Source organism: Schistocerca serialis, chromosome 4 (genome assembly GCF_023864345.2).
Source record: "Schistocerca serialis cubense isolate TAMUIC-IGC-003099 chromosome 4, iqSchSeri2.2, whole genome shotgun sequence".
Classification (NCBI taxonomy): Eukaryota; Metazoa; Arthropoda; class Insecta; order Orthoptera; family Acrididae; genus Schistocerca; species Schistocerca serialis.
In genome coordinates, this window is record NC_064641.1 from 482977507 (window position 1) to 483001204 (window position 23698).

Here is a 23698-nt window from a genome sequence, read left to right on the forward strand (position 1 = left end):
ATCACCATCTAAGCTCTCTTGACCAAATTTAAATTCATTTGTCCACTTGGCAACAGATGAATATGAAGGAGCAGAGTCCTCAGTGTATTCTGGAAAATTGGCTTAATGTCCTTTGCTTTCATACCTTTCTTTACGAAGTACTTAATCAATACTAGAATCTAGATATCCCCCCCCCCCTCCCCCCCAATCTTCTCAAATCACTATGCAGGAACAACAACAGAGCCACATCACCGCCATAGCTCTCTCCCAAGGGCACTGATGTGGCACATGTTTCCAGGCAACAGACCAATGAATTCACGTGAACAACTTGTTGCGCTAATGCTGACCCCCTCGTGGTGATTCCGAGAACTTTTCAAACCACCGTGATGTGTGTGATATGTATAAAACTGCAAACTAAGACTATTATTTACTCTTAATTTTGTCATTTACTCATATTTGCTGGTTATCAACACCCAGAGTGGTGGAACATTACTGAATGTAGTCAGGAGTGTATTATAGGAACTCTAGTGCTGATATCTTCAATTTTTCAAGGGGTTTTTGTTTCAGGCCCCTTGTAGTGCTGTTTCATCAAAGACGAACTATAACAACTTGCATTTTTACTGAACTTTACCACTTGGGATTTAATCCTTTTTATGTTTTATTTTTTAAAAAAAGGGTGGAGATGCCTGAATGTTCTTTCAGGGACAGTAGTGGAAGAAATTAAAACTAGCATTCTGCTGCTAGTTAGGAAAAATAGCCAATTGTGATTGGGTATCCCATCACATGTTAATTTGCTGCTGATAAAATATACATAGGTTTATTAGTTTTAGAATTTTGTATGAATTCTGAGACCAACTTTAAGTGATTATAGAGAAATATACCCTAAATAGAGGTTGGTGAGTTTAATTGATTTGACTTAATTCAAAATCTGGTACTGAAATAAAATTTTACTCTTTGCATTTCAGGAGCATATAGTTGAGACACCACAAGGAACACAATATACTGGTAAAAAGAGTGCTACTGAAAAGATATGTGGAGTATCAATTTTGAGAGCTGGTGAAACGATGGAACAAGCCGTCTGTGATGTTTGTAAAGACATTCGAATAGGAAAAATACTGATACAGACAAATCTGAACACTGGAGAACCTGAGGTTTGTGTTAAAATTACGTGTGTTGGGTTCTTAAAAATATGTTGTTTAATGAAATGCATGTACTTGGGATAACATACATGGCATGCTCTTATATACACTATGTGATCAAAAGCATCCGGACACCTGGCTGAAAATGACTTAAAAGTTTGTGATGCCCTCCATCGGTAATGCTGGAATTCAGTATGGTGTTGGCCCACTCTTAGCCTCGATGACAGCTTCCACTCTCACAGGCATACGTTCAATCAGGTGCTGGGAGGTTTCTTGGGGAATGGCAGCCCATTCTTCACAGAGAGCTGCACTGAGGAGAGGTATCAGTGTCGGTCGGTGATGCCTGGTGTGAAGTCAGCATCCCAAAACATCCCAAAGGTATTCTGTAGGATTCTGGTCAGGACTCTGTGGAGGCCAGACCATTACAGGAATGTTATTGTCATATAACAACTCCGCCACAGGCTGTGCATTATGAACAGGTGCTCAATCATGTCGAGAGATGCAATCACCATCCCCGAATTGCTCTTCAATAGTGGTAAGCAAGAAGGTGCATAAGACATCAATGTAGGCCTGTGCTGTGATAGTGCCACACAAAACAACAAGGGGTGCAAGTCCCCTCCATGAAAAACACGACCACACCTTAATACCACCACAGCCTCCGAATTATACTGTTGGCACTACACACATTGGCAGATGACATTCACTGGGCATTTGCCACACCCACACCCTGCCATCGGATCACCACATTGTGTTCTGTGATTTGTCACTCCACACAACAGTTTTTCCACTGTTCAGTCGTCCAATGTTTACGCTCCTTACACCAAGCGAGACATTGTTTTGCGTTTACCAATGTGATGTGTGGCTTACGAGTAACAGCTCGACCATGAAATCCAAGCTCTCTCACCTCTCACCTCCTGCCTAACTAGTCATAGTACGTGCAATGGATCCTGATGCAGTTTGGAATTCCTGTGTGATGCTCTGGGTAGATGTCTGCCTATTATACACTACGACCCTCTTCAACTGTCGGTGGTTGGTCAGTCAACAGATGAGGTCGACCTGTAAGCTTTTGTGCTGTACATGTCCCCTCCCATTTCCACTTCACTATCAAATTGGAAACAGTGGACCTAGGGATGTTTAGGAGTGTGGAAATCTCATGTACAGACGTATGACACAAGTGAAACCCAGTTACCTGATTACGTTTGAAGTCTGTGAGATCCACAGAGCACCCCATCTGCTCTCTCACGATGTCTAATGACTACGGAGGTTGCTGATATGGAGTGCCTGGCAGTAGGTGGCAGCATGATGCAACTAATATGAAAAACGTATGTTTTTGGGGGTGTCCGGATGTTTCGCATCACATAGTGTATGATGTTCTTTTTACTTTCATTTGATTCACATCCAAATGCATTTCACAGTGGAACATAGATTATGAATTTGGTTATAACACATGTTTCTTGGTTTTATGATGACACACATGGAAAAACCTAGTCTTGTTCTTTCACTGTTGCTATTTGTCATTGCTGGTGGTTTGAGCATGTTGCTCATAGGTTCTGTTACCACCTTCTGGACTTTCAAAATGATATTAACACTATGCCATCCAGTGACACCACAGTGGTGTCGTGCGCGAAATAGTGGTAAACGGCCGACGAAACAACAGTGGTGTCGTCTGCATAGTATCGCGCAGTGGCTGGTGACAGCACGTTAGTATCTTTTGCATTTTGTTGGTGTTTTGTTTAGGTAACAATAAGTTACCCACATCAACAAGTGTTTTCTTTTTATAAGTACTTGTGCCCTTTCATCATGGCGGACGAAAGAGACAATAGGATTATTTATGATGAATGTGCAGACATCTTGTCTGATGTTCTGGACGACTTGGCCGATTGGGAAGAAGACATTGGATATCAAAAAAAGAAAGTGAAGCAGAATCATAGGAAGATAGTGAAATACATCCAAGAAGAATTCGGCGAACGCTATGATTGCCAACTGATTCGGCTGAATCAGACGAAGAAGACAGTGCACAGTGGTCGGACTTTGATTTACTGAGGACCAATAATAAATTTGAAGGATCCCAAAGTCCAAACATATTTCCCAAAGATACAGTGTCGAGGGTATATTGTATGATTATATATTGGGAACGATCTCATTGAATATATTAGCAACGAAACCCAAAAAGTACTACAGTCAAAATTGCAGTAGAAGGAAACTGGATTATAAAAATGCCAAATTACCCGATGTTACTGGACCCGAACTTGGGGGGGGGGGGGGGGGGGGGGAAATCAATCCTTATTGGCCAACGAATCCGTTGATAGACACAGCGATAACCTTACAGCCATCTTCAGGCGAGTGTTTGACACTGGAGATTGCTAGCGCAAGTAGCACTATTTATACGTAAAAGTGCCGCAAGATGCGCATGCGCCAGTTACCGTAGCATGCGCGCCGCCTGTCGATTCCAAGGCCCTCTACAATATTACTGCATCTATGGAGTGCAAACGAATGCGTGAAACAAGTAAAACATGCACGCAGACATGTCCAAAACAATAAAATGCAAAATTTCAATATTAAAATTAAAATTATTCAGCACATCAGGTCAGTACTGCTTTAAGGATGAAAAAACGTGACCACCCACAAGATCAAGAGGATAAGGAGGTGTTTAAGTCCAGAGCATTTCTCCGATATGTCAGGAACATTTCATTGAAAGTAGGCAGAATTTTAAAGAAACATCGTGTGAAAGCAATCTTCCGGCCACCTACAAAGACTCGTGCTCTTCTGGGCTCAGCCAAGGATGATCTGGGATTACGGAAGGCTGGAATTTATAAAATACCTTGCGAGTGTGGGAAAGCCTACATTGGTCAGACCACACGCACAGTACACGACCGCTGCGTTGAGCATGAGCGCCACACTCGCCTTTTACAGCCCAGTAAGTCGGCCATAGCCGAACACTGTATTTCCACAGGACATACTATGGATTATTCGGACCCGAAAATCTTGGCCCCATCGAGATCTTTCTGGGATTCTGTTGTTAAGGAATCGACAGGTGGTGCGCATGCTACGGTAACTTGCGCATGCGCGTCTTGCGGCACTTTTACGTGTAAATAGAGCGACTTGCACTAGCAATCTCCAGTGTCAAACACTCGCCTGAAGATGGCTGTAAGGTTGTCAGCCGAAATATCGTGGAAAGAAGTCTATGAGATCCGGCTGCAATCCAGAAATCTTGTGGAATATTCGATATGCCGGGAAAACTTCAAGAGTCACAATTCAGACAAATATTATCATTTTTACATTTTTCCAACAGCAACAATAAACTGGATAGTGCCGACCTGCTTGTCAAAGTGCAATTCATAATTGATTATTTTTCCAAAAAGTTTAAAGAAACATTTAATCTAATTCAAAACATCTCAGTTGATGAAGGAATGATACCGTGGCATGGATGGTTAAATTTAAAAGTTCACAATCTGTCGAAAATTGCGAAATATGGCATACTCATTTGGATGCTGTGTGATTAGAGTAAGGGATACATTTCCTCATTCAAGATATATTCCGGCGCTGGACAGCCTTCAGCAAAAACAGTGACAGACCTATTGACACCTTCTGATGGAAAGTGGCATCACCTCTGCTTGGCTTAATTGTTAAAACAGTGTAGAACTCGTAGAGAAGTTACTCGAAAATAAAATTAGAGTTTGTGGAAGGATACGGCAAAATAGAAGATTTCTGGAAAATTAAAGCGCGCAAAAGTCAATGTGTTTGAAGCTTGTTATCAACGAAAAGGTGAAAAGCGGCCGGCAACAAGACAAGTAATCTGACTTAGCACTGCTGACGCCAAGTGAATAAATTTGTATGAGATGTGCAGGTGACAAGGTGTTAATAAAAGTTTCCTTTTATTTTTGACAGCCAGTTCCAGACTGTACACCAGGTGGGAAACACCTACTTGAAAACATCAAGTACTTCCTGATTGCGATTAGCCATGGGTGGTCAAGCATTGGCATGCAAGAACAAAATTTTGAAGCTCAGTTTTCCTGTAGACATATTTTGAATTCTGAATATTTCCAAAGTTTGACAATACCTCACAGTTTATTTTCGTGCCAAACTCAAGAAAATCAACAAGAAGTACACATTTCCTGTCCCAAAGGCAGTCACCACAGTCTTTCTTGGAGGCAACGTTTGCATGCATTTTCATGGGTTATGTTGGGAATTTGTGTCCTTCCCCTGCCCCTGCCCCCTGCCCCTGCCCCTGCCCCTGCCCCTGCCCCTGCCCCTGCCCCTGCCCCTGCCCCTGCCCCTGCCCCTGCCCCTGCCCCTGCCCCTGCCCCTGCCCCTGCCCCTGCCCCTGCCCCTGCCCCTGCCCCTGCCCCTGCCGGTTCTTGAGTCAAGATTTTTGGTACCTATGTTGCACAAAATTTGTCATGGTCTAGCTTTTGTGCAGTGATTTGATGCAACATGAAATTTGTGTAAAATTAAACAAGAATTCCGCAATTGTTTTTCTTGAATCTTGAATCGTCTTGTAGACTTTCGCAACCAGTTTATCAGTCACAGTGCTTGGTCATCCACCTCGCTCTTCATTGTGCACATTACTTCAGCCACTTTAAACCTAATGCACCATTGGTACATTCCACCTTCAGTGATTACATTGTTTCTGCACACTTCACACAGTTACCATTAAATTTCATTTGGTTTATGGTTTTTTGCCAACAAAAGCCTTATTACTGGCTGCACTTCACAACTTGTGGGATTTTCAATTGTGGCACGCCTTTAAAACTTTTTATTTATTTATTTATTTATTTTTTTTATTTTGTGAAATAATGGGAACAACACGGACTTCATGCTGGCATGGCTTGATGCCAACTGAACAGACAAATGCACAGACAACAATATGGCTGCACTAGTTGTGCCCAGTGTTGTTTCAGATGTTTGTGTAAATCACTTTACAGAATCAATAATTGATAATTGGATCTTAGATAATAAAATAATATCACATTAGTATTGTCCAGCAACAAACATTTCTGCACGTAGTTCATTCTCCAGTCTTACGTGTTGCTATAGAGCAAATGTGAGGTGCTGCGGGAAGGCAAGTTGCTGCACATAAACCCCCTGCCTGTACTGTCGTATGCTATGAGCTATGCAAAAAGAAAGCAGTCACTTCCTCTGAAATTAGCACAGCCATGACTGTTGTTGCACATACCTGTGTATTGGCTCAAGGTAAAAACCACTAGAACTGCCATTACATTTGTTATACTGAACAAATGGCCAGTGTTTCAAACATTTATTATTCTGAACAGAATTTCTTATTTTGGATTCTTAATTTTTTTTTTCTTCACATTAAACGTACATTTTATTTTGTCTTTCTACAAACTAGAATGTATGTGATTAGTGTATCATCTTTTTGGGAAGATGGAGTTCAGATTTATTGAACAAAACATGTTTGGATCTGTTGACTTTTGATACTGTAGTTATTTGTAGCTTAACCTAGACCAGTGAAGGGGGCAAAAGACATGTCAACTTTTATTTTTGCAATAACTAATTCAGTTTTTATCATTTGGCCACAAAACCTTCCAGAACATTTCCTCCTTTTTACAGTAGTGTACTGCAGTTTGCTGAATTTTTATGATTTCTAGAATGATGTGTGCATTGTCAGAAAAGTGTCCATGCTGAAAATTGTATCATAAATTTCAGACATATTATGTACGTGTTTGTTGCTCATCTCATCAGAAAATGTTTTTTGCCTGTACAAGCATTTTTATTTATGTTATCAGTGTGATCCTGAGATTTTTGGATTTTGGAGAACTCGCATACTGAATTGGAAAGTGGCTTACGGGGTTCATATGATTTTTCTACCAAAGGCAACTGAAAAAGATAGCCAGATTGATGAAGTGTTACCTTCAGTAGACGGCTCCCCATGTGAATGCTTTGAAGAGCCAGCAGGTGCAATAGTGAAAATGGTTGTTAGAGATGGAATGGAATGGTAGATTGTTGAAGATTGTTGACATGCTGTTGCCTTGAGAAGGGGTGATTTGAACATACTGAAGAAAAGGGCCTACTGCATACTCCTACCACAAAGTGCAGATCACTACATCATCAGTGCCTGTGGACTTCTGTCTTATGAGTTAGTGTTGTACATTCTAAAAGATACATGTAACACTACTTGTTTATTTAGTTGTTCGGAATTTACAAAGACAATCATCACACAATTACACACAATTATTTGTGTGTGTGTGTGTGTGTGTGTGTGTGTGTGTGTGTGTGTGTGTGTGTGTGTGTGTGTCCTTGGCCTCCCTCACACTTCATACACATGTAAATGATCCATTGGCTAGATTTAACCTCACACACATTCAGGGTTGTCTGATAGACTCCATTTGTTCATCAGTTGTTTACATCTATGAACACCTGTTCTGACACAGTTCAAAGTATTCCACGATTTCCAAAAAGGGTTGGATCCATCGATCATCTTGTGGGGGTTCTCCACCAAATTTGGTTCCACTTACAGCCATAGTTCTTTCCAAGCTGTCTTAGAGTTGAAGTCTTGCAGTTCTGCGCCGATTTTCCATGAAAGTGATCTGAATTTGTCTTTTTGTAAGTACTGCATCTTGGTGTATAGGGAATTATAGGTTGTATCAGCCACACTGTAGATAAGGCTAGTACTGAAATCATCAATGTGCTAGCTCCACAACCTCATGCCGTTCCAGTCAGTTATGACGGGATAGCATTATGGGATTTTTATGTCTGTTTTCAATCTTCTAGATGTGAGTTATACATTAGAATGCAATCTGATTTCATTCTTATGTCTTATGCATTGGTCATTCATAGAGAGCTGCGGTTTTGTTTCTGTGTGTCTATTGTTCAGGCGTATTATGGCTCTGGTCATTTTGGTAGGGTTTGGATGTAAATGCACTTGGAGTGGCAGGTGTTCCATACTTCTAGGTCTGCATTCAATATTTTGTCAAGATCGTCAGTTTTTACTTTTATTATTGATGGCAGGGTCATGTGCATATGACAATTTGTGTAATTTGGTTCTTACATATGAGCAATATATAGATAAAAATGAATGGGTGCTAATGCCGAACCCTGTGGCTCGCCATTAGTCAGAGCTTTGTGTTATGAAGTAAAATAGTGATTGTTATGTCTCTGTAACACATTTTTGAGTAACATTTCATTCTTACTACATTTATTTAACTTGAGCAGTAGCCCCTCGATCCATAATCAGGGTTATATGCCCAGGACAACTGTCCCAGAAAAACCACAGAATTTTTTAAAATTTCACAAATTTTTCATTGTTTTAGTTTTCAGTGGAATTTTTGCAACTTCCACTGGTAAGAACTAATACTCTAACAAAGAATTTAACTTTAGCCTGCTACTGCAGAATAATACTTCAGCAATAAAACATAATGAGGGAATAACATCAAAGTCACAAAGAAAGTGTGCCATTTATGACGACAAAACACAGTGCACACAGAAGTGTCTTTCAAAGCAAAATATGTCGAAGACTTAAGGATGAAGGCTATTTAATACTTCGTAACAACAAACTGCTTTCAGAGTTCTATGCCAGTGTATAAAACCTTTACCATTCAAAGGATTGACAAGTTTTACAGCTCCAGAGGGAAGTCTCTGTCAGATGACAAGGGAAAAGTGTGTTTTCTTATGGGAAAAAGTGCATTTGTAATCGGGAAATGTGGGGAAAAATACTTTCCTCCTCCCCCTCCCCCCCCTCCCCCCCCCCCCCCCCCTCCCCTGAATACATACCATGATAATGTGTCATAAGCTGGTGTAAGATCTAAGAGAACCAGGCCTTTGAAGGATAACACTTGATCACAATTTCCACCTGCTCAAAAACCCTCTTTATGTGGGGAGGTTGGCTTCCATATATGGAGTTAATCCCGTCCATAATATTCTCTTGAATATTTTATAGGAAGTGCATCGTAGGCTGTTAGTCTTCTTGGGTTTCAACACTTGGATGCCTTTTACTTCTTTCCGGATATTAGGGAGGGCTCCCTTTCTGATGCATTCCCTGCAAAGTTTGGCCACCCACCTTCTTCCTAAAATTGCCAGTTCCTTCATGAATTCTAGCAGGATTTCATTAAGTCAGGCTGCTTTTCCTGTGTTCTTTTGCTTCAAGGCCTCAGTAATAGCTTCCATTTCCACCTCTTTCACAGTGCACATATTGGTTGGATTATTAAGCAGTATACTGTTCAGGTGTTTGGAAATTCTTTTTTTTCAGCCGATTTAAGTGGGATTGTAGAAGTCTGTTTCAGGACAGCTGCTATTTCAGGCGACTAGAGCCAAGGATCGGCCTGTGAGGTTCCATGGCACTGCCTAATTTCCACAGCAGGCCCAAGATCTTTCTGCTGGAATGCATAATATTTAGGCTATCCATTGCCTTTTTCCACCTGCTTCTGCATTCCTCATTCATAACATTGACCAGTTGTTCTACGGTCTTTTGATCCTTGCTCTTCCAAAGTGCACATTAGTATTTCACACTCTTCCCTCCAGTAGGGGTGTATTCCTTTCTAACCTCATGAAGAACAGCATTTAGGGCCACTTTGTGTACCAGATTTGTGAATCTTGTGTAGTTCTCAGGTGTCGTTGGCATTAGATGTATCGTCTTCTCAATGTAGGTTTGATATTTATTCCAGTGTGTGCGATTGGGGGGGGGGGGGGGGTGTCTGGCTTTTATGTTAGAGATTGATTGCCCAACCTCTAAAATTACCAAGAAGTGTTGGCTCCTTGGGAATGCGTTGATGATCCTTGTAGCTTCATTGGGGTGGCTCTGCAAATGGCAAAGGTAAGATCAGGTATCAAAGTTGTGCCTCACACATTTGATTTAAAGGTCACTCGATCCTTGTGTTTGAACAGGAGGTGTAGATTCTGGTTGTCTGCCCAGTCAGTTAATGTAATGCCTACAGCTGTAGATCTTGGATAGCCCCATCTAGTGTAGTAAGAATTAAAATCGCTGGTGTACAGTGCCGGGTGTTAAGCCTTGGATAAAACATGTGAGGGTCATTTCTGTGGTGGAGGTTTATAAACATTACAGTGTGTCAGCCATACCATTTTTGTATGTATCAAATGCTCTGCTGGTGTCACTTTTGTATCTAAATTCTCCAGGAGTGTGTTCTTCGCTGGGATGGTCATACCATGCTTATCAGGATCAAATGCTTGGAATGAAATAAAAAATATCGCTTGTACCATATCATTGAAGAAATTTGAGACAATGATTGGCATCCTGTATGCCAGAGGTGCCTTTTGGGCTAAAGGCATTTCCTTGCGTGACATTTCATCACATTCTTGAGGACCTAATTTTATCAGGGATACAATGACAACAGACAGAGCTTGTGAACATACCAGATTCCACTGTTTCGATGAAATGTTGTTCCAAGCTGTGGTATTCTAGTACATTTGCAATGGCTTCCTTTATATTGGTAATGAAAGAGGCCTACCTCATGACCAGCCATTAGAAGAGTACATAATTCCTTATCTGATGGAGCCATCTATAAATCAAGAAGAGAATGTGGGAATGTGACAACAGATAACTTCACATCTCTTCAGCTAGCCAGAAACTTCAACAGAAGAAAACATTGTTAATGAAACAATAAGAGAGATTTGTCCAAAAGTCCCCAAGTGGATGAGGAGCGACAATTCTGACTTATATTCCATCATAATCTTGAAAAAGACTGGTAAACCTGTATGCATCCTGACAGTGCTGCCGGTGAAAAAGAATAAGGCTGTCATTATTCTGGCACACTTCATCCTGAAGTAGCAGTCAGTGAATAAGGAAAGAATAAACCAGGAACTGTTAATTTTTATCATGTTACAAAGTATGGTGTACACATCATTCAAATGATTCACAAATATTCAGTTAAGGTCAGGGTGTATACAACCTGGGAATTTCTTCATCCAGGAGAAAACCGGGAAAAACCTGAGAATTTTATAGAATTCTGGGAATTTTTTGTTGTTTTAGTTTGCAGTTAAATTTTTGTAATTTTGACTGGTAAGAATCGATACTCTAACAAAGGATATTACTGTTCCCACTACTGCAGAATAATACTGCAACAATGAAACGTGAATGAGAAAAAAACGAAAGTAAAACATAAATTGCAAAGGAAATGTGCCATATACAACAGCAAAACACAGTGCGCATACAAATGTTTGCCAACAGCAAAGCGTGTTAAAAGGCCTTAGGAAGACTATGCAATGCTTGATAACAACAAATTGCCTCTGATGAGCGTGATGTCACAATGGTTTACATTTGATTAGTCTTAGCAGTTACGAGCGGGCTCATGCACATGCGCAGTTGAGTGGCGTATGAGTAGTACCTTCTCCTGTTTCTGGCTACAGAAATGTCGCTGATGGCTGTGTAAGCAGTTGCAGCCAGCAGCTAGATGCTACCGGGGAAAATTTTACTGCCACGCCCAAGATGCCAGATTCATGCATGCGCAGCAGGCCCGGATCTATGAGGGAGGGTGGGGGCACCAAATTTATATTCTTGAGGAGAAAAAAAGCTTGTTTCACAAAGCACTTAGCATCCAGCCCATGTTGGTCTATAGATTACTCATATGATTTTGATGCGCATCCCTGTTGATTTTTGAACACACCCTATAAGTTAATTTCTGAATGAATAATAAGCCGCACGGGGTAGTAGCCGTGTGGGGTCTGAGGCGACTTGCCACGGTTCGCGCGGCTCCCCCAGTCAGAGGTTTGGATCATTCCTCTGATACGGATGTATGTGTTGTCCTTAGCGTAAATTAGTTTAAGTTGGGTTAAAGTAGTGTGTAAGCCTAGTTACCGATGACATGAGCGGTTTGGTCCCATAGTAAAAGAAAAGAAAAAAAATCATAAGTTGAGTTTTGAATGCGTCCATAATGTACATGATGTCTGTCAGGGGAATCCTTGTTGCATTTAGAAATAAACTTTCTGCAGGCAAAGGGGGACCGGGCTATACAAGCTGAGTAGAGTAAAGCCGAACGAGTGAACGCCAGTCGCTGTCTGATTATGTTGTTTGGGTTTTGCGAATGATCAGCGCTCTTATAATTACTAGGGAAATTCATAGAGTCAGACTACCAGAGTGGAAATAAACGACTAACAGGAATTACAGGTAAGAAAGATTATGTATTATCTTCTCGGTGTATCCAGGAAAATGAAAGTTTGTCAGAAAATGTTTGGGCAGATCGCTACACTAGTAAGCGCCAGTTGTACAGTCCCCTTCTAGCAGCCGCGTAAGTTCTGTTCTGGAAGTAATGCGGAAAATGGTTTGAACGAACATAACGCCTAACTGGAGAATAATCAGGGATAACTAAACCGGTGATTCTGGCAGGGTTAGTGGAGTTAACTGGTGAATAAGTTTTGACAAAGGCAGAAATAGTTCCAGAATTAGTGATGACAACACTGTTTATTAGAACGAGGAAGGAGAGGAAATGGGGACATCACACAAATTATGGAAGAGTGTGACGATTCTAAATATATATAAAAGTCTCGTACTACTACTTTTCGATCTCGTGCTCGAGAAACTGGAGCATATGAATGAAATGTGAAACTATTTTCTAACATAAAGCTTTTTGGTTGTAGTAGACCTAACAGGCATTTTACGTTGGTCTTCGTGAATTATATTCTGTCATGTTATAAAAATGACCATTTGTGCCAAAATAGTCTCATTTATTTTGTGTGTCTTACCATTTCTGCAGTGTTAGAAAGGCCTATTTTTTTCTTTTTTATCCAGCAGACAGTGACAAAATAGACGTAAGCAGATCGAGAAACCATACCAGTCTTGGATACTATCTGTATTAACGGCTTACGCAGTATTAGACAACAATATTTCAATTTTTCATGTAGCAAAATGTTTGATGAACTTTGATGAGGTAATAGATCCTTTCACAGAAAGGAAAGCACGCCATGTAAAGCTGTAGCAAGATAAGAAAGAAAACAATGCTAGGAGCTAAGGGTTGAAGAAATGTGTACTGTATTGCTTGTCTCTTGTCTTTACTGGTTTTATGTATCCTATATTTAATTTTGTCACCCTAACAAAGTTATAAGCTAACAGGCAATAAAGAGTGCAGATTTTCTGAAGAGTTCTTGTTCTCCCGATTACAAATAATCCCATCCAGTAGTAATTGCGAGATTTTTTTTTAAAAGAGGGGCAAGATGTCGAACCAGGCAACTGGGAGCAGGAGAGGCAGCACAGGACATTTTAATTTCTACTGTCGTGAATATAATTTGATGGCATCCAGTACAAAATATACAGGTTTCAATTCCATGGAGCGAAATACAGTGACTTCGATAAAAGAATGCTGTGTGAAGCGGGGCGGTATTGCACTCTGGCACACTAAAGACCAAGTCTTACATTTCCTCAAACATATATGTTTTATGTATCAGACATCTTCAGAAAGATGTGTGCTACAAAATGAACATAGTTTTGAAAATTCGATTTTTTAAAATTTTTGACGTATCTCCAACTCACGATGGAGGGGGGGCTGGGAGGGGGGTCACCACAATCTTAGTATTCTCCCGGCTTGGAAATATCGTAGATCCCAGGCTGATGCGCAGAGCAGTCTGAGTTGTAGTGGGGAAGTGTGTAGTCTCCGCGTGACCCGTGTTTACATTTAGTGATTTTGCTGTTTCCTCTTCGTTTACTGCTCTCATGTCAAATGAAAAGAAAATGGATTTCTGTGGCCGGGAATTAAAATATGTTCAGATAATTACGGAAGGCTAATATACGTTATTAGTTCCAGATTTTATTTTATTTCCACTTTTCTGACAGCCATGCCTTAATCACCTTGTAGAACGATGTAGTTATTTTTATTTTTGTCAGTTTTCTAAAGAAATTTGGTTTTTATTAATCTCTTACTCTGAGGCAGTCGATGTGTTTGAAACAGAGTGTTTAGTTCCACACTATTGGCTAATTTCAACTGCTCGCTGCATTTCAAGTGCACATTTTCATCTTCTAGCATGTATGGCGTTATGCCACAATAAAGAATCAAAAATAAATTAATACAGTACTGGTACTCAAAGAAAATGGGTCGAGGCCTACTTCATTGGGAATCTGGACATAGAAATGTACTCTTTAAGTATGCACTTTACATGTGCAATTTTAATATGGTTCACGAAATTCCGATGCTCTTGGAGTATCCTCTGATGTCTCTTTTCTTTTATGACATAATGTAAGATCTTTTAATGTTTTACACGTATGAACATATGGGCTTCCTGCGTCATAGCAACTGCCAAAGCATGGTGGCGCCTGTTATCTGGCGCTCTGACGACTACTGAAATGAACCTATTTCTAACAGGTCGCCGGAAAATATTGTGAATGAATGTGTTATTTTCAAAGTAAATTTCCTTTTACGCAAGTTGAACTATGTACGAGAATGTACGATGAATTTCTTAAATCGCAGTGCATTTGATGACTAGCCATTTAGAAGCATTTCGAGCCCCGAAGATCAGACATTCATATAGTTATTAGGAGCAAATTGATGTAGTGCTATGAGAAGCTCTCTCCCCTCTGCAGTAGCTAATTTATTTATGGAAAACTTTGAGAACAAGTCACTGGACTCTGCTAAAAATTTTACTGGCACATTTGTGTGATATATCCTAAAGTGTAACATGTGCAAAAAATTTCAACTTTATATGTGAAAGCTTAGCTTCTCCTGCAGCTTATTAACCTTTGAGACCAATATTATATGTGAAAGCTTTGCTTTTCTTGTAGCAACACTATGCATATTAATTTAAAACATTAACGTTTCCTGTTTGTGTATCCGTGCTACTTAACAGTGATGTTACTATTAGCTGACTAAATCACGTGTCTAGTGGTCTGAATAACCGCTGTCATCGGCTGGCGCGATCACGTGTCATGGGCTATAACTGGCTTACAAAAGCGCATCGCAATCTCGATTACAATGGTTCGGAAAGTAACATGCGGTGTTTGGTGGAATTCGAATTTATACTTTCGTAATACGAAAATATGCAGCGTACATGTTGCTGCACATCAAAAATCTTTCCAAGGAGATGCCCAATGCATATCTTTTTATAATATCCTAGACATGTCAGCAATAAAGGTATGAATATTCTGCAATCAAATAACCAAGAATAAGCTGCAGGGAAGTGTTCATTCTTCATCTAGTAAATGAACTCATAAATGGGAAGCAGCAAAGAGCAAGAGGACAACAAGAAAGCTAATCAAATGAAGGAGCAAATGTAGAACTGAACGAATCAGTAAAGCAACAGAAGTGCCAGGACAAATGTGTGCAAAGGATTAAGATGGACGACAACATTGAGAAATGGGAAAAGTTGCCTGCAGAAAATGAGTATGAAAAGTGTTAATAATCTGCACAAAGTTAGATTTCAGTGTTAAGAAAAAGCAACGGAAGTAAATAAAGAAATGTTGGGAACTTCAGAACTTGGACACACATCTGAGTGGTCATGCGAAGTTTTGTATGCAAAGCAGCAATCTAAAAATGTTAGAACTTTGACGTAAAGCTTTATTGAAATGTGTACTTATCATACAGATGAGTGGAAAAAATGTGTTATTTTAATCATGTTACAGATTTTAATGCAAATCTCATTAGGGCTCAAACGAGCCCTTCCCACTGTTAGAGGTCTACCACATTTTCCACTTTTCTGTTGTTAACTACAGTAATGTTTTCTACCTATTCCAAACTACAAATTTGAATGCATATTTTACCTGGTATGTGTATTGTTTATGATGTAGTTGAGAAATATGTATGTGTATTTCTGAATTTGGAAAACATGGTTAAGAAATGAAAATCAGAACCCATGTTTTTGTTTGATTTTTCTATATGTAGGTGTTCATTAAAGATGTTGTTTCCCCTGTTTAATTATACATTTTCAGTTTGCGTGAAAGTGGAAAATGTTGCAGCATGTGCACCAATGAACTGTGTGTTGCATATTTGGAAGAAGTCACTCAGATAAATAAATCTGCTTGCAGTTTGATGATAGGTTTAATGTGAATGCATTATTTCCAATGTGCCTTACCTATTTGACCAGCTCGTTTCCAGTCATCTTAGTACCAGTTTATGCAGAGTTCTCTTTTTTTACCAGTTGTACTATCTGAGACTTCCAAAGGATATAAAGGATTACAAAGTAATATTAATGGATGCCACAGTAGCTACAGGTGCAGCAGCTATGATGGCGATCAGAGTTCTTCTGGATCATGATGTTCCCGAAGAAAATATCCTCCTGGTGTCATTGCTGATGGCAGAATCAGGTAGCATTTACAGTAACCATTGAAGTATTTTAGCGAAATGATTAGGCTGTATTTATTACATTTTCAGTAAGTTCATTTAAATTAAACACTGGTGTACACCGCCAAAAAAGTTTGCATTTAAGGTAGTCCAATAGTTGTGGTAAAATTTTCTTTCAGAAATATTGACTGAAAATTAATGTCTCTGTAGAAGTCAATTTAATAACGCAGGAAAAAAAATGCATGGATATTTAGCTTGTGACTGTTATGTAGTAAGGGTAAGGGTATACTAGTAATTATAGTGTCTTTTAATCATGACTGTCTGCAACTTGACATGCTTTCTTTATGGTAAGTAGCCATCTATCTTTTCCTACATTGTTGATATAGTAGTAATTATTTACTTTCGTCGTCTCTTAAGTAGCATGCTTTACTTTTTGATTCTGTTGCTAAATGATTCGTCTCTGTTCTTTGTTAGAAGAATACTCAAATGAAACAAACAATGTGTGCAGAAGAAAAGTGTCTTTGACCTTCGTAACTGTCAAAGATCAAGACTTCCACCCTGTACTAGTTTCATGATTCAGTGCATGTCCTACCTTATTTGCTTATCTGGTTTTGAAGATTATATAAGGCAGCATCCCTTACTCCATCTTTTATATATGCTGCAGCTGACATGGTTTATTTACTGAGATCTAATTTATCCTTAGCTTTACATTTAATTCTTCTCCTGTGTTTAGGATGCTATCTTAAAGATGATCTTTTGACAGTCCTTAGGAACTCCAAAATTTTAACAGCAGAAATTTTGTTCTTATTTTTGGAATGGTCAAAGTTCCAGAACCATATGGCAGTGTTCAAAATGCTGTAACTTAATAGAAATTAATTTGCGTGTTTCTGATTTTGTGCTATAATGTTTCTATTATTGTTCAAATAGTGAAGAGTCCAGAATGTAATAACAATATGGAAAGGATAGATCCCTCCTTACCACATAGAGGGGACACTGAATCACAAACAGGCACAATGAAAAGGCCTGCTAAACATTTAAGCTTTCAAAAACAAAAGGCCCTGTGAAGTGGTTAACAAATTCATACCCGCACAACTTATACACACACGACCACTGTCTCCAGATGCTGGGTGGGATCCAACTGCGAACTGCTGCGTTGCCTGATGAGGGCAGTAATTTGCAAGAGTGGGGTGGTGGTGGTGGTGGTGGTGGTGGTGGTGGTGGTAAGGAGGCAGCATTGGGCAGGCAGGGAGAGGTACAGCAGGGTAAGGATAGGGATAGCTGAAGAGGCTGTGCTGCCTTTGGGGTCATGTAGGGACATAGTGGGGACAGGATGGGCTGCTAGTTGCAGAGTTGTGGGGCTGTGCACTCACTCTATGCCCCGCAAATCTCCATCATATTTGAGCATTCTGCCGTGTTTCACATGTGCAAAACTGAGTGATACCTGTGGTATTCTGTGAGTTTTGTCTTAATAGCTGAAACCCCTAGACAACATTGTGTGTTTCACAAACAGATGAGAAACCTTATTTTTAAAGTGCTGTTGTTCTTAAAATGTGCAGCAGATTCAGATGAGTTGGTCTGTGGTGATATTGATTTACAAGCTGTCAGGCGCATTGTGCAGGAGGCCAAATTGTCTCGGCAGGCAATTGGAAAAGAGAAGTTTGTCTCCAGGAAAGAAACATAGCATGCCTAGGTGGGTAATAGGAATCAGCGACTTCAGTTGAAAGGGGAGTTCACTATGGCAGTGAACTTGCTCGCTGTTATGCCTGTAGCAGCTGGGTTTGAAGGCAGTGCAATATCAGTGCAGAAAATATTGGAAAACATCAAATTTAAACATGTAAAATCCAGTGACTGATGCTGCTCCTGGGATGACATTTCTAAGAACAATGCGTGAAGTATTATTAGGGTGAGACTTGGGAAAATTAAATCCACACTAGAAATTGTCTTTGGCAAACAAATGGACAAGGCAGCTTGAAATTCTTGTGGAAAGAAAGTAAACTAATATTCAGAGCAAAATCAAAAACAATCTCTACCATGCCAAAATGAATGGAGAAGAAACATGTTGAGAATGGTTTCAGAATCAGCTGTTGCCTTATTTGGATCCAGGCTGTGTCATTATGGTCAGTGCAAGCTATCACTCTGTAGTTCTTGCCAGGCCTCCCACTACAAAAATAAGAAAAGGTGATGTAATTTCATGACAGGGCAGTAATGACATATCACATATTGAAACACAAACAAGAGCAGAGCTGCTGGACCTCGTGAAGATTTCAAAAGGCAGTGGTAAACGATACAAAATTGATTTCATAGCTCTGCAACATGGTCACAAAATGAGAGGAGTACCGCCTCATTATTGCCATTATAATCCTGCACACCAATGGAGATACATAACAGATAGAAATTCTACGCTTAAAGTAGTTGGCACTGTAAAACTGATCCATGAGGCAGTAGACAAAATCCCCATTGCTAGTTGGGAAGCTTGAGTACATAAGTGACAATCAACAGGAAGAAGATTATTGACAAGAAGTTGTTCCAGAGAAATAATGCAATTGGTAATCATTAGTCGGGCATCCACATGTGACGATTCCAGTTCTGAAAGCAGTGACTATGAAAGATCAGAATAAAAATATAGTGAGTAAACTAAATTTATTTTTTAATTTCCATGGAACATTTACTTTCTTGATGAAATTAAATAATTTCTGATATAGGCCACAGTTGGACACTGAAATGAATTCAGTGATGGAGTGAAAATTTGTTCCAGATCGGGACTTAAACCTGGATTTCCCACTTCACACTAGTGGTCGCCTAACTGCTTCAGCTATCCAAGCACACTTTACTCCCAAATTCCCAACCTGTTGCACACTACTTATTTAGTGCCCCCTGTCAATCATACTCATTGCTCACTGCATCATTCCGGATTCCAGCAAGAGTTCAGAAGAGTGTGTGCATCTACACTGAAGTTATCTGAATAGCCGTGTCCCACTTTCTAAAGAACAGACACCATTCTTGATCACTCAGCTGCATGTATACAGAACACACACCACACATGTGTAAATATATATGGCTTGATGGCCATTAAGATTGTTCCGGTGCAGATGCACTCTGTTGCCTGAACTGTTGCGAGAATCCAACGTGATGCTGTTTACATTGGAGAGGGCACACTATGTAAATAATGTGTGACAAGTTGGGAATTTGGGTGATATGGAAAGCATGCTCGGTGGTTGAAATGACTGCAGCCTTAAAGCGGGAAATCCAGGTGAGAGGCCAGATCGGGCACAAATTTTCACTTGTCACCATTGAATTCACTACAGTGCCCAATTGTGGACAATGTCAGAATTTATTCCATTTCATCATGTATACATATGGCTGAGGGATCAGTAATGGTGTCTGTTCTTTCAGATGTGTCTGAAAGAACATACCAATTAATCTGTGCAGTAGAGTAGTTCAGTGCATGATATGATATGTTTTGTAACAGGGATTTTATTTTACTTATCTCACTATTCTCTCTGCCAATATAATGTCGTTTAAAATGCTATTTGTTGTGATGTGGATATTTTAAATTCTTTTCTCATTTTGGTAATAAAATAAGGGGCAACAGATGGTGTGATTGTCCGTAAGGTGCAGTTTATAATAGAATCCATTCTGTAGTGCAAGACTGTATCGCTGGTTTTTCTTCATGTCTTCATGGCTGGGAAAGTTTAAATATGTGTACTGCTGGAGTGGAAGCAGAGAAGAGATGACACACATTAGTGAACATTGAGGCCAGATGGTTTTAAGGAAATAAAAGATATGTTGCAGGGAGAGTTGCTGCCTGCGCAGTTCAGAAAAGCTGGTTGTGGTAGGAAGAATCCAGATGGTGAGTGCTGTGAACTAGCCATTGAAGTGCAGCACATGTATTGGGTGGTATGTTCAGCAACTGCATGGTCCAGTTGTCTCTAGGCCTCAGTTTCCTATGCACAGACAGCTCGTTATGCATCGTGCCCATGTAGAAAGTGACACAATTGTTGCAGCTTAGTTTGTATATCACGTGTCTACTTTCACAAATAGTTCTGCCTTTGATAGGATAGGAGAGGCTTGTGATAAGACTTCAGTAGGTGGTAGTGGAAGGGTGTATGGGTCAGGTCTTGCATCTAAGTTTATTGCAGAGCCATGGACCAAGGGGTTGGAAGCAGAGATTGATACGGATATTTGGTAGGTTCATTGGGCGGTAGTATATTACCAGGTGTACCGTTATGAAATGAGCGTGTTGTGAAAATGAAATACTAATTTTGAATTGAAAAGAAAAAACATTTTATTCAAAGTACTGACCATTGCTTTCTATACATTTTGACCACCTTTCTGGCAGTTTGTGGACATCATGCCAATAGGAATGTTAGTCTTTTGAAGCAAACCAATCAGACACGCAATTTTCTACTTCTTCATAGAAATTGAAGTGTTCTTCAGCCAATGCATGTCCCATTGATGAAAACAAATGGTAGTCTGAAGGGGCCAAGTCTGGTGAATACGGCGGGTGGGGTAGCAGCTTCCAGCCAAGTGTTTTGATTGTATCCTGAACCAGTTTTGCTTTGTGTGCAGGTACATTGTCGTGTAAAAAAAAATTACTTTGCCATGTCTTCTAGCCCATTCTGGTCTTTTTTCGATCAATGCATAGTTCAAATTGATCATTTGCTATCTGTAGTGATTAGTATTCACAGTTTCAACGGGTTTTAGAAGCTCGTGATACACCACACCTTTCTGATCCCACCAAACACAGAGCATTGTCTTCTCGCCGAATCGATCTGGTTTTGCAGTCGATGTTGATGGTCGTCCTGGATTAACCCATAATTTTTCCCGTTTAGGATTCTTAAAATAAATCCATTTTTCATCGCCAGTAACAATTCGATGCAAAGTTGATTTTCTTTTCATGTCTTTGAAACAAAATTTGACAAATGGTTTTTCGGTTTTCCATCTGTCTTTCATTCAACTCATGTGGCACCCATTTTCCACACTTTTAGATCTTTCCCATAGCTTTCAAATGGTCAGAAATTGTTTGTTGTGCAACATTTAGCATTGCTGCCATTTGCTTGTGACTCAAAGTATCATCTTCATCCAATATTGCTTGCAATTTGGCATCTTCGAACTTTTTTGGTGGTCTTCCACTTTCTTAATTTCTTACATCCAAATCATTATTTCTGAACTGTTGAAGCCATCTTTTGCATGTTGCTTCTGATAGAGCATGATCGCCGTATGCCTCGACAAGCATTCGATGCAACTCTGCAGCACTTTTTTTCAAATGAAAACAAAAAATTAATGCTTTCCACTAATCATCACTTTCTGGTACAAAATTCAACATTAACACGATGAAAACATATGATGTTGTTTGTTCCTTGACTTGATGTATACTAAATATCTTTGACAGATGTCATACCAACCAAACAAAAAAAAATTAAGGCTCGTTCACAACAAATGTTCCCTATCGACTCGTATGTGTCTTAATGCTCATTTCATACTGGTACACCTGGTATATTAAGAGGGGTGGAAAGGATAGTGGACAGGATATTCCTCATTTCAGGGCATGACAAGAGGTAGTCAAAACCCTGGCAGAGAATGTGATTCAGTTTCTGCAGATATGATTGGTACTGTGTCTTGAGAAGAGTGCTCTTTCGTGGTTGGACAGTGGGTATGTTGGATGTGGTAGGTGACCAGAAAGACAAGACATAGCAGCCCTGTTTTTGGACAAGCTTGGGAGGACAATTTTGGCCTATGAAGGCCTCTGTGGACCCTTGGCATATTTGGAGAGGGACTACTTGTCACTACGAAAGTGACAGCCTTGAGTGACTAAGCGGCATGGAAGTACAGAGACAGTGGTCGTGTGTGCGTGTACGTGTGCGCATGCACGCGTGCATGCGTGATGTAGAAGTGTTTGTGGATTTTCTTCTGAATACTTAAAAACTTGCGGTCTCCCTGCTTCATCAAGATTACTTTGACACAGTTTTCACATTGTTGTTCTTCAGTGTAAATTATTTACAGCTTAAATGTGATGTTAAAACAGATGACATAAACATCTTAAAGTGTACATTGTAACAGTTTTAATGTTGTATTTGTTGTTACAGGTGTTCATTCTATAGCATATGCGTTCCCCCATGTCCGTATAGTCACGTCTGCTTTGGATAAAGAAATTAATGAAAAATTTTATGTTGTTCCTGGTATTGGCAATTTTGGTGACCGTTATTTTGGAACTGAGCCATCAGAGGAGGTCTTCTGATACTGTGTATGAAATTGTTGCAGTTTGAAATAAACAGTATTTCTGTAACAGTCAGCGACAGATAGTTAACTGCAACAAAAGAAAACGTGCTCTCCAGAATTGTTCAGTGGAGCAGTGTTTAATGATACAGGGTTTTTGTAATTGTTTTCAGTACTTAATTATGCTTTTATCATGGAAGTGAGAAGCTGTGTGTGTGTGTGTGTGTGTGTGTGTGTGTGTGTGTGTGTGTGTGTGTGTGTCGTGTAATTAGATGTTATGTTACTGGTTATTTTGTCCCTCACCGTGCTTTCACCTGTGTATAATATCATTATTTATTTATTTACTTTCTAAAAGAAAATGGAATGAATTTTGCAATGTCAATTTGTTGTTCAAATGTGTACAAATATGCAATGCGGTGTTGCCAAGTGAATCGTGTGCCTGTTGAGGGGAACACAGTGCCATGTTATACTGTGGTATGAAATATTGGAAGCTATTTTGGTACTTAGCATAGGGCAGAAATATAATAGTGACAATAATCTTTAGTAGTTGGCATTTTTTCTGCTTCCCTATAAAGAATGCCAATGTGTAAGAAACACAGACAGCTTGGGATTAAATGCTGAACACCTCAATTTATTTGAAAAAGCAAAATCTTCATTTGCAATACTACTGTACAAGCAGTTACTTTACTGTTCAATCACTCTTTATTGTGTTGGATACGTACATTTCTAGTTTGTCACAACTAGCTGTATATACTCTGCAGAAATGTTTGATCACTTATTCCAGGCACACTCTTTGCTTGATGGGGCTGGCACTGCATCTTTTTGACACTGAGTCAAATCCTAAAAATGTGAAAAGTGGTATTTTATTAAGGGCAGTGTTTCTGTTGAATAAAGAAGTATTGTTACTACAATTTCAAATTTAAAATTTATTTAGCATGTACAAAGCATTTTATTTCCTTTTCATTATAGAGGAAACTTAACTTCTAGTAAGATAACGTTTTGTTCAATATTAATTGATGTATTTTGTCTGACAGATAAAGTGAAGGTATTTTTTTTAAAAAAATGTATCATTGCATCAAGAATAGAGCCCTCCTTAAAGAACATAGAAGACATAAAGGAGTTGAGCATTAAATTCAGTTCTGTTAGTGATACCACCACCACCTCCTACTTTATCATTAGGAATTTGTCCCC

General features: G+C 39.6%; 1 protein-coding gene across 2 annotated transcripts in view; it reads left to right on the plus strand.

The window, feature by feature from the left end:
- The window catches only part of LOC126475176 (uridine-cytidine kinase-like 1), a 136896-nt gene extending 113478 nt beyond the window's left edge, over positions 1–23418 (plus strand). For both annotated transcript variants that reach the window (XM_050102809.1, XM_050102808.1), the window contains exons 9-11: positions 945–1130; positions 16149–16314; positions 22378–23418. In XM_050102809.1, the coding sequence (XP_049958766.1) occupies positions 945–1130; positions 16149–16314; positions 22378–22529 (504 nt within the window). In that variant the 3' untranslated portion in view covers positions 22530–23418. The remainder of the gene's footprint in view (positions 1–944; positions 1131–16148; positions 16315–22377) is intronic.
- Positions 23419–23698: the final 280 nt, after the last annotated feature.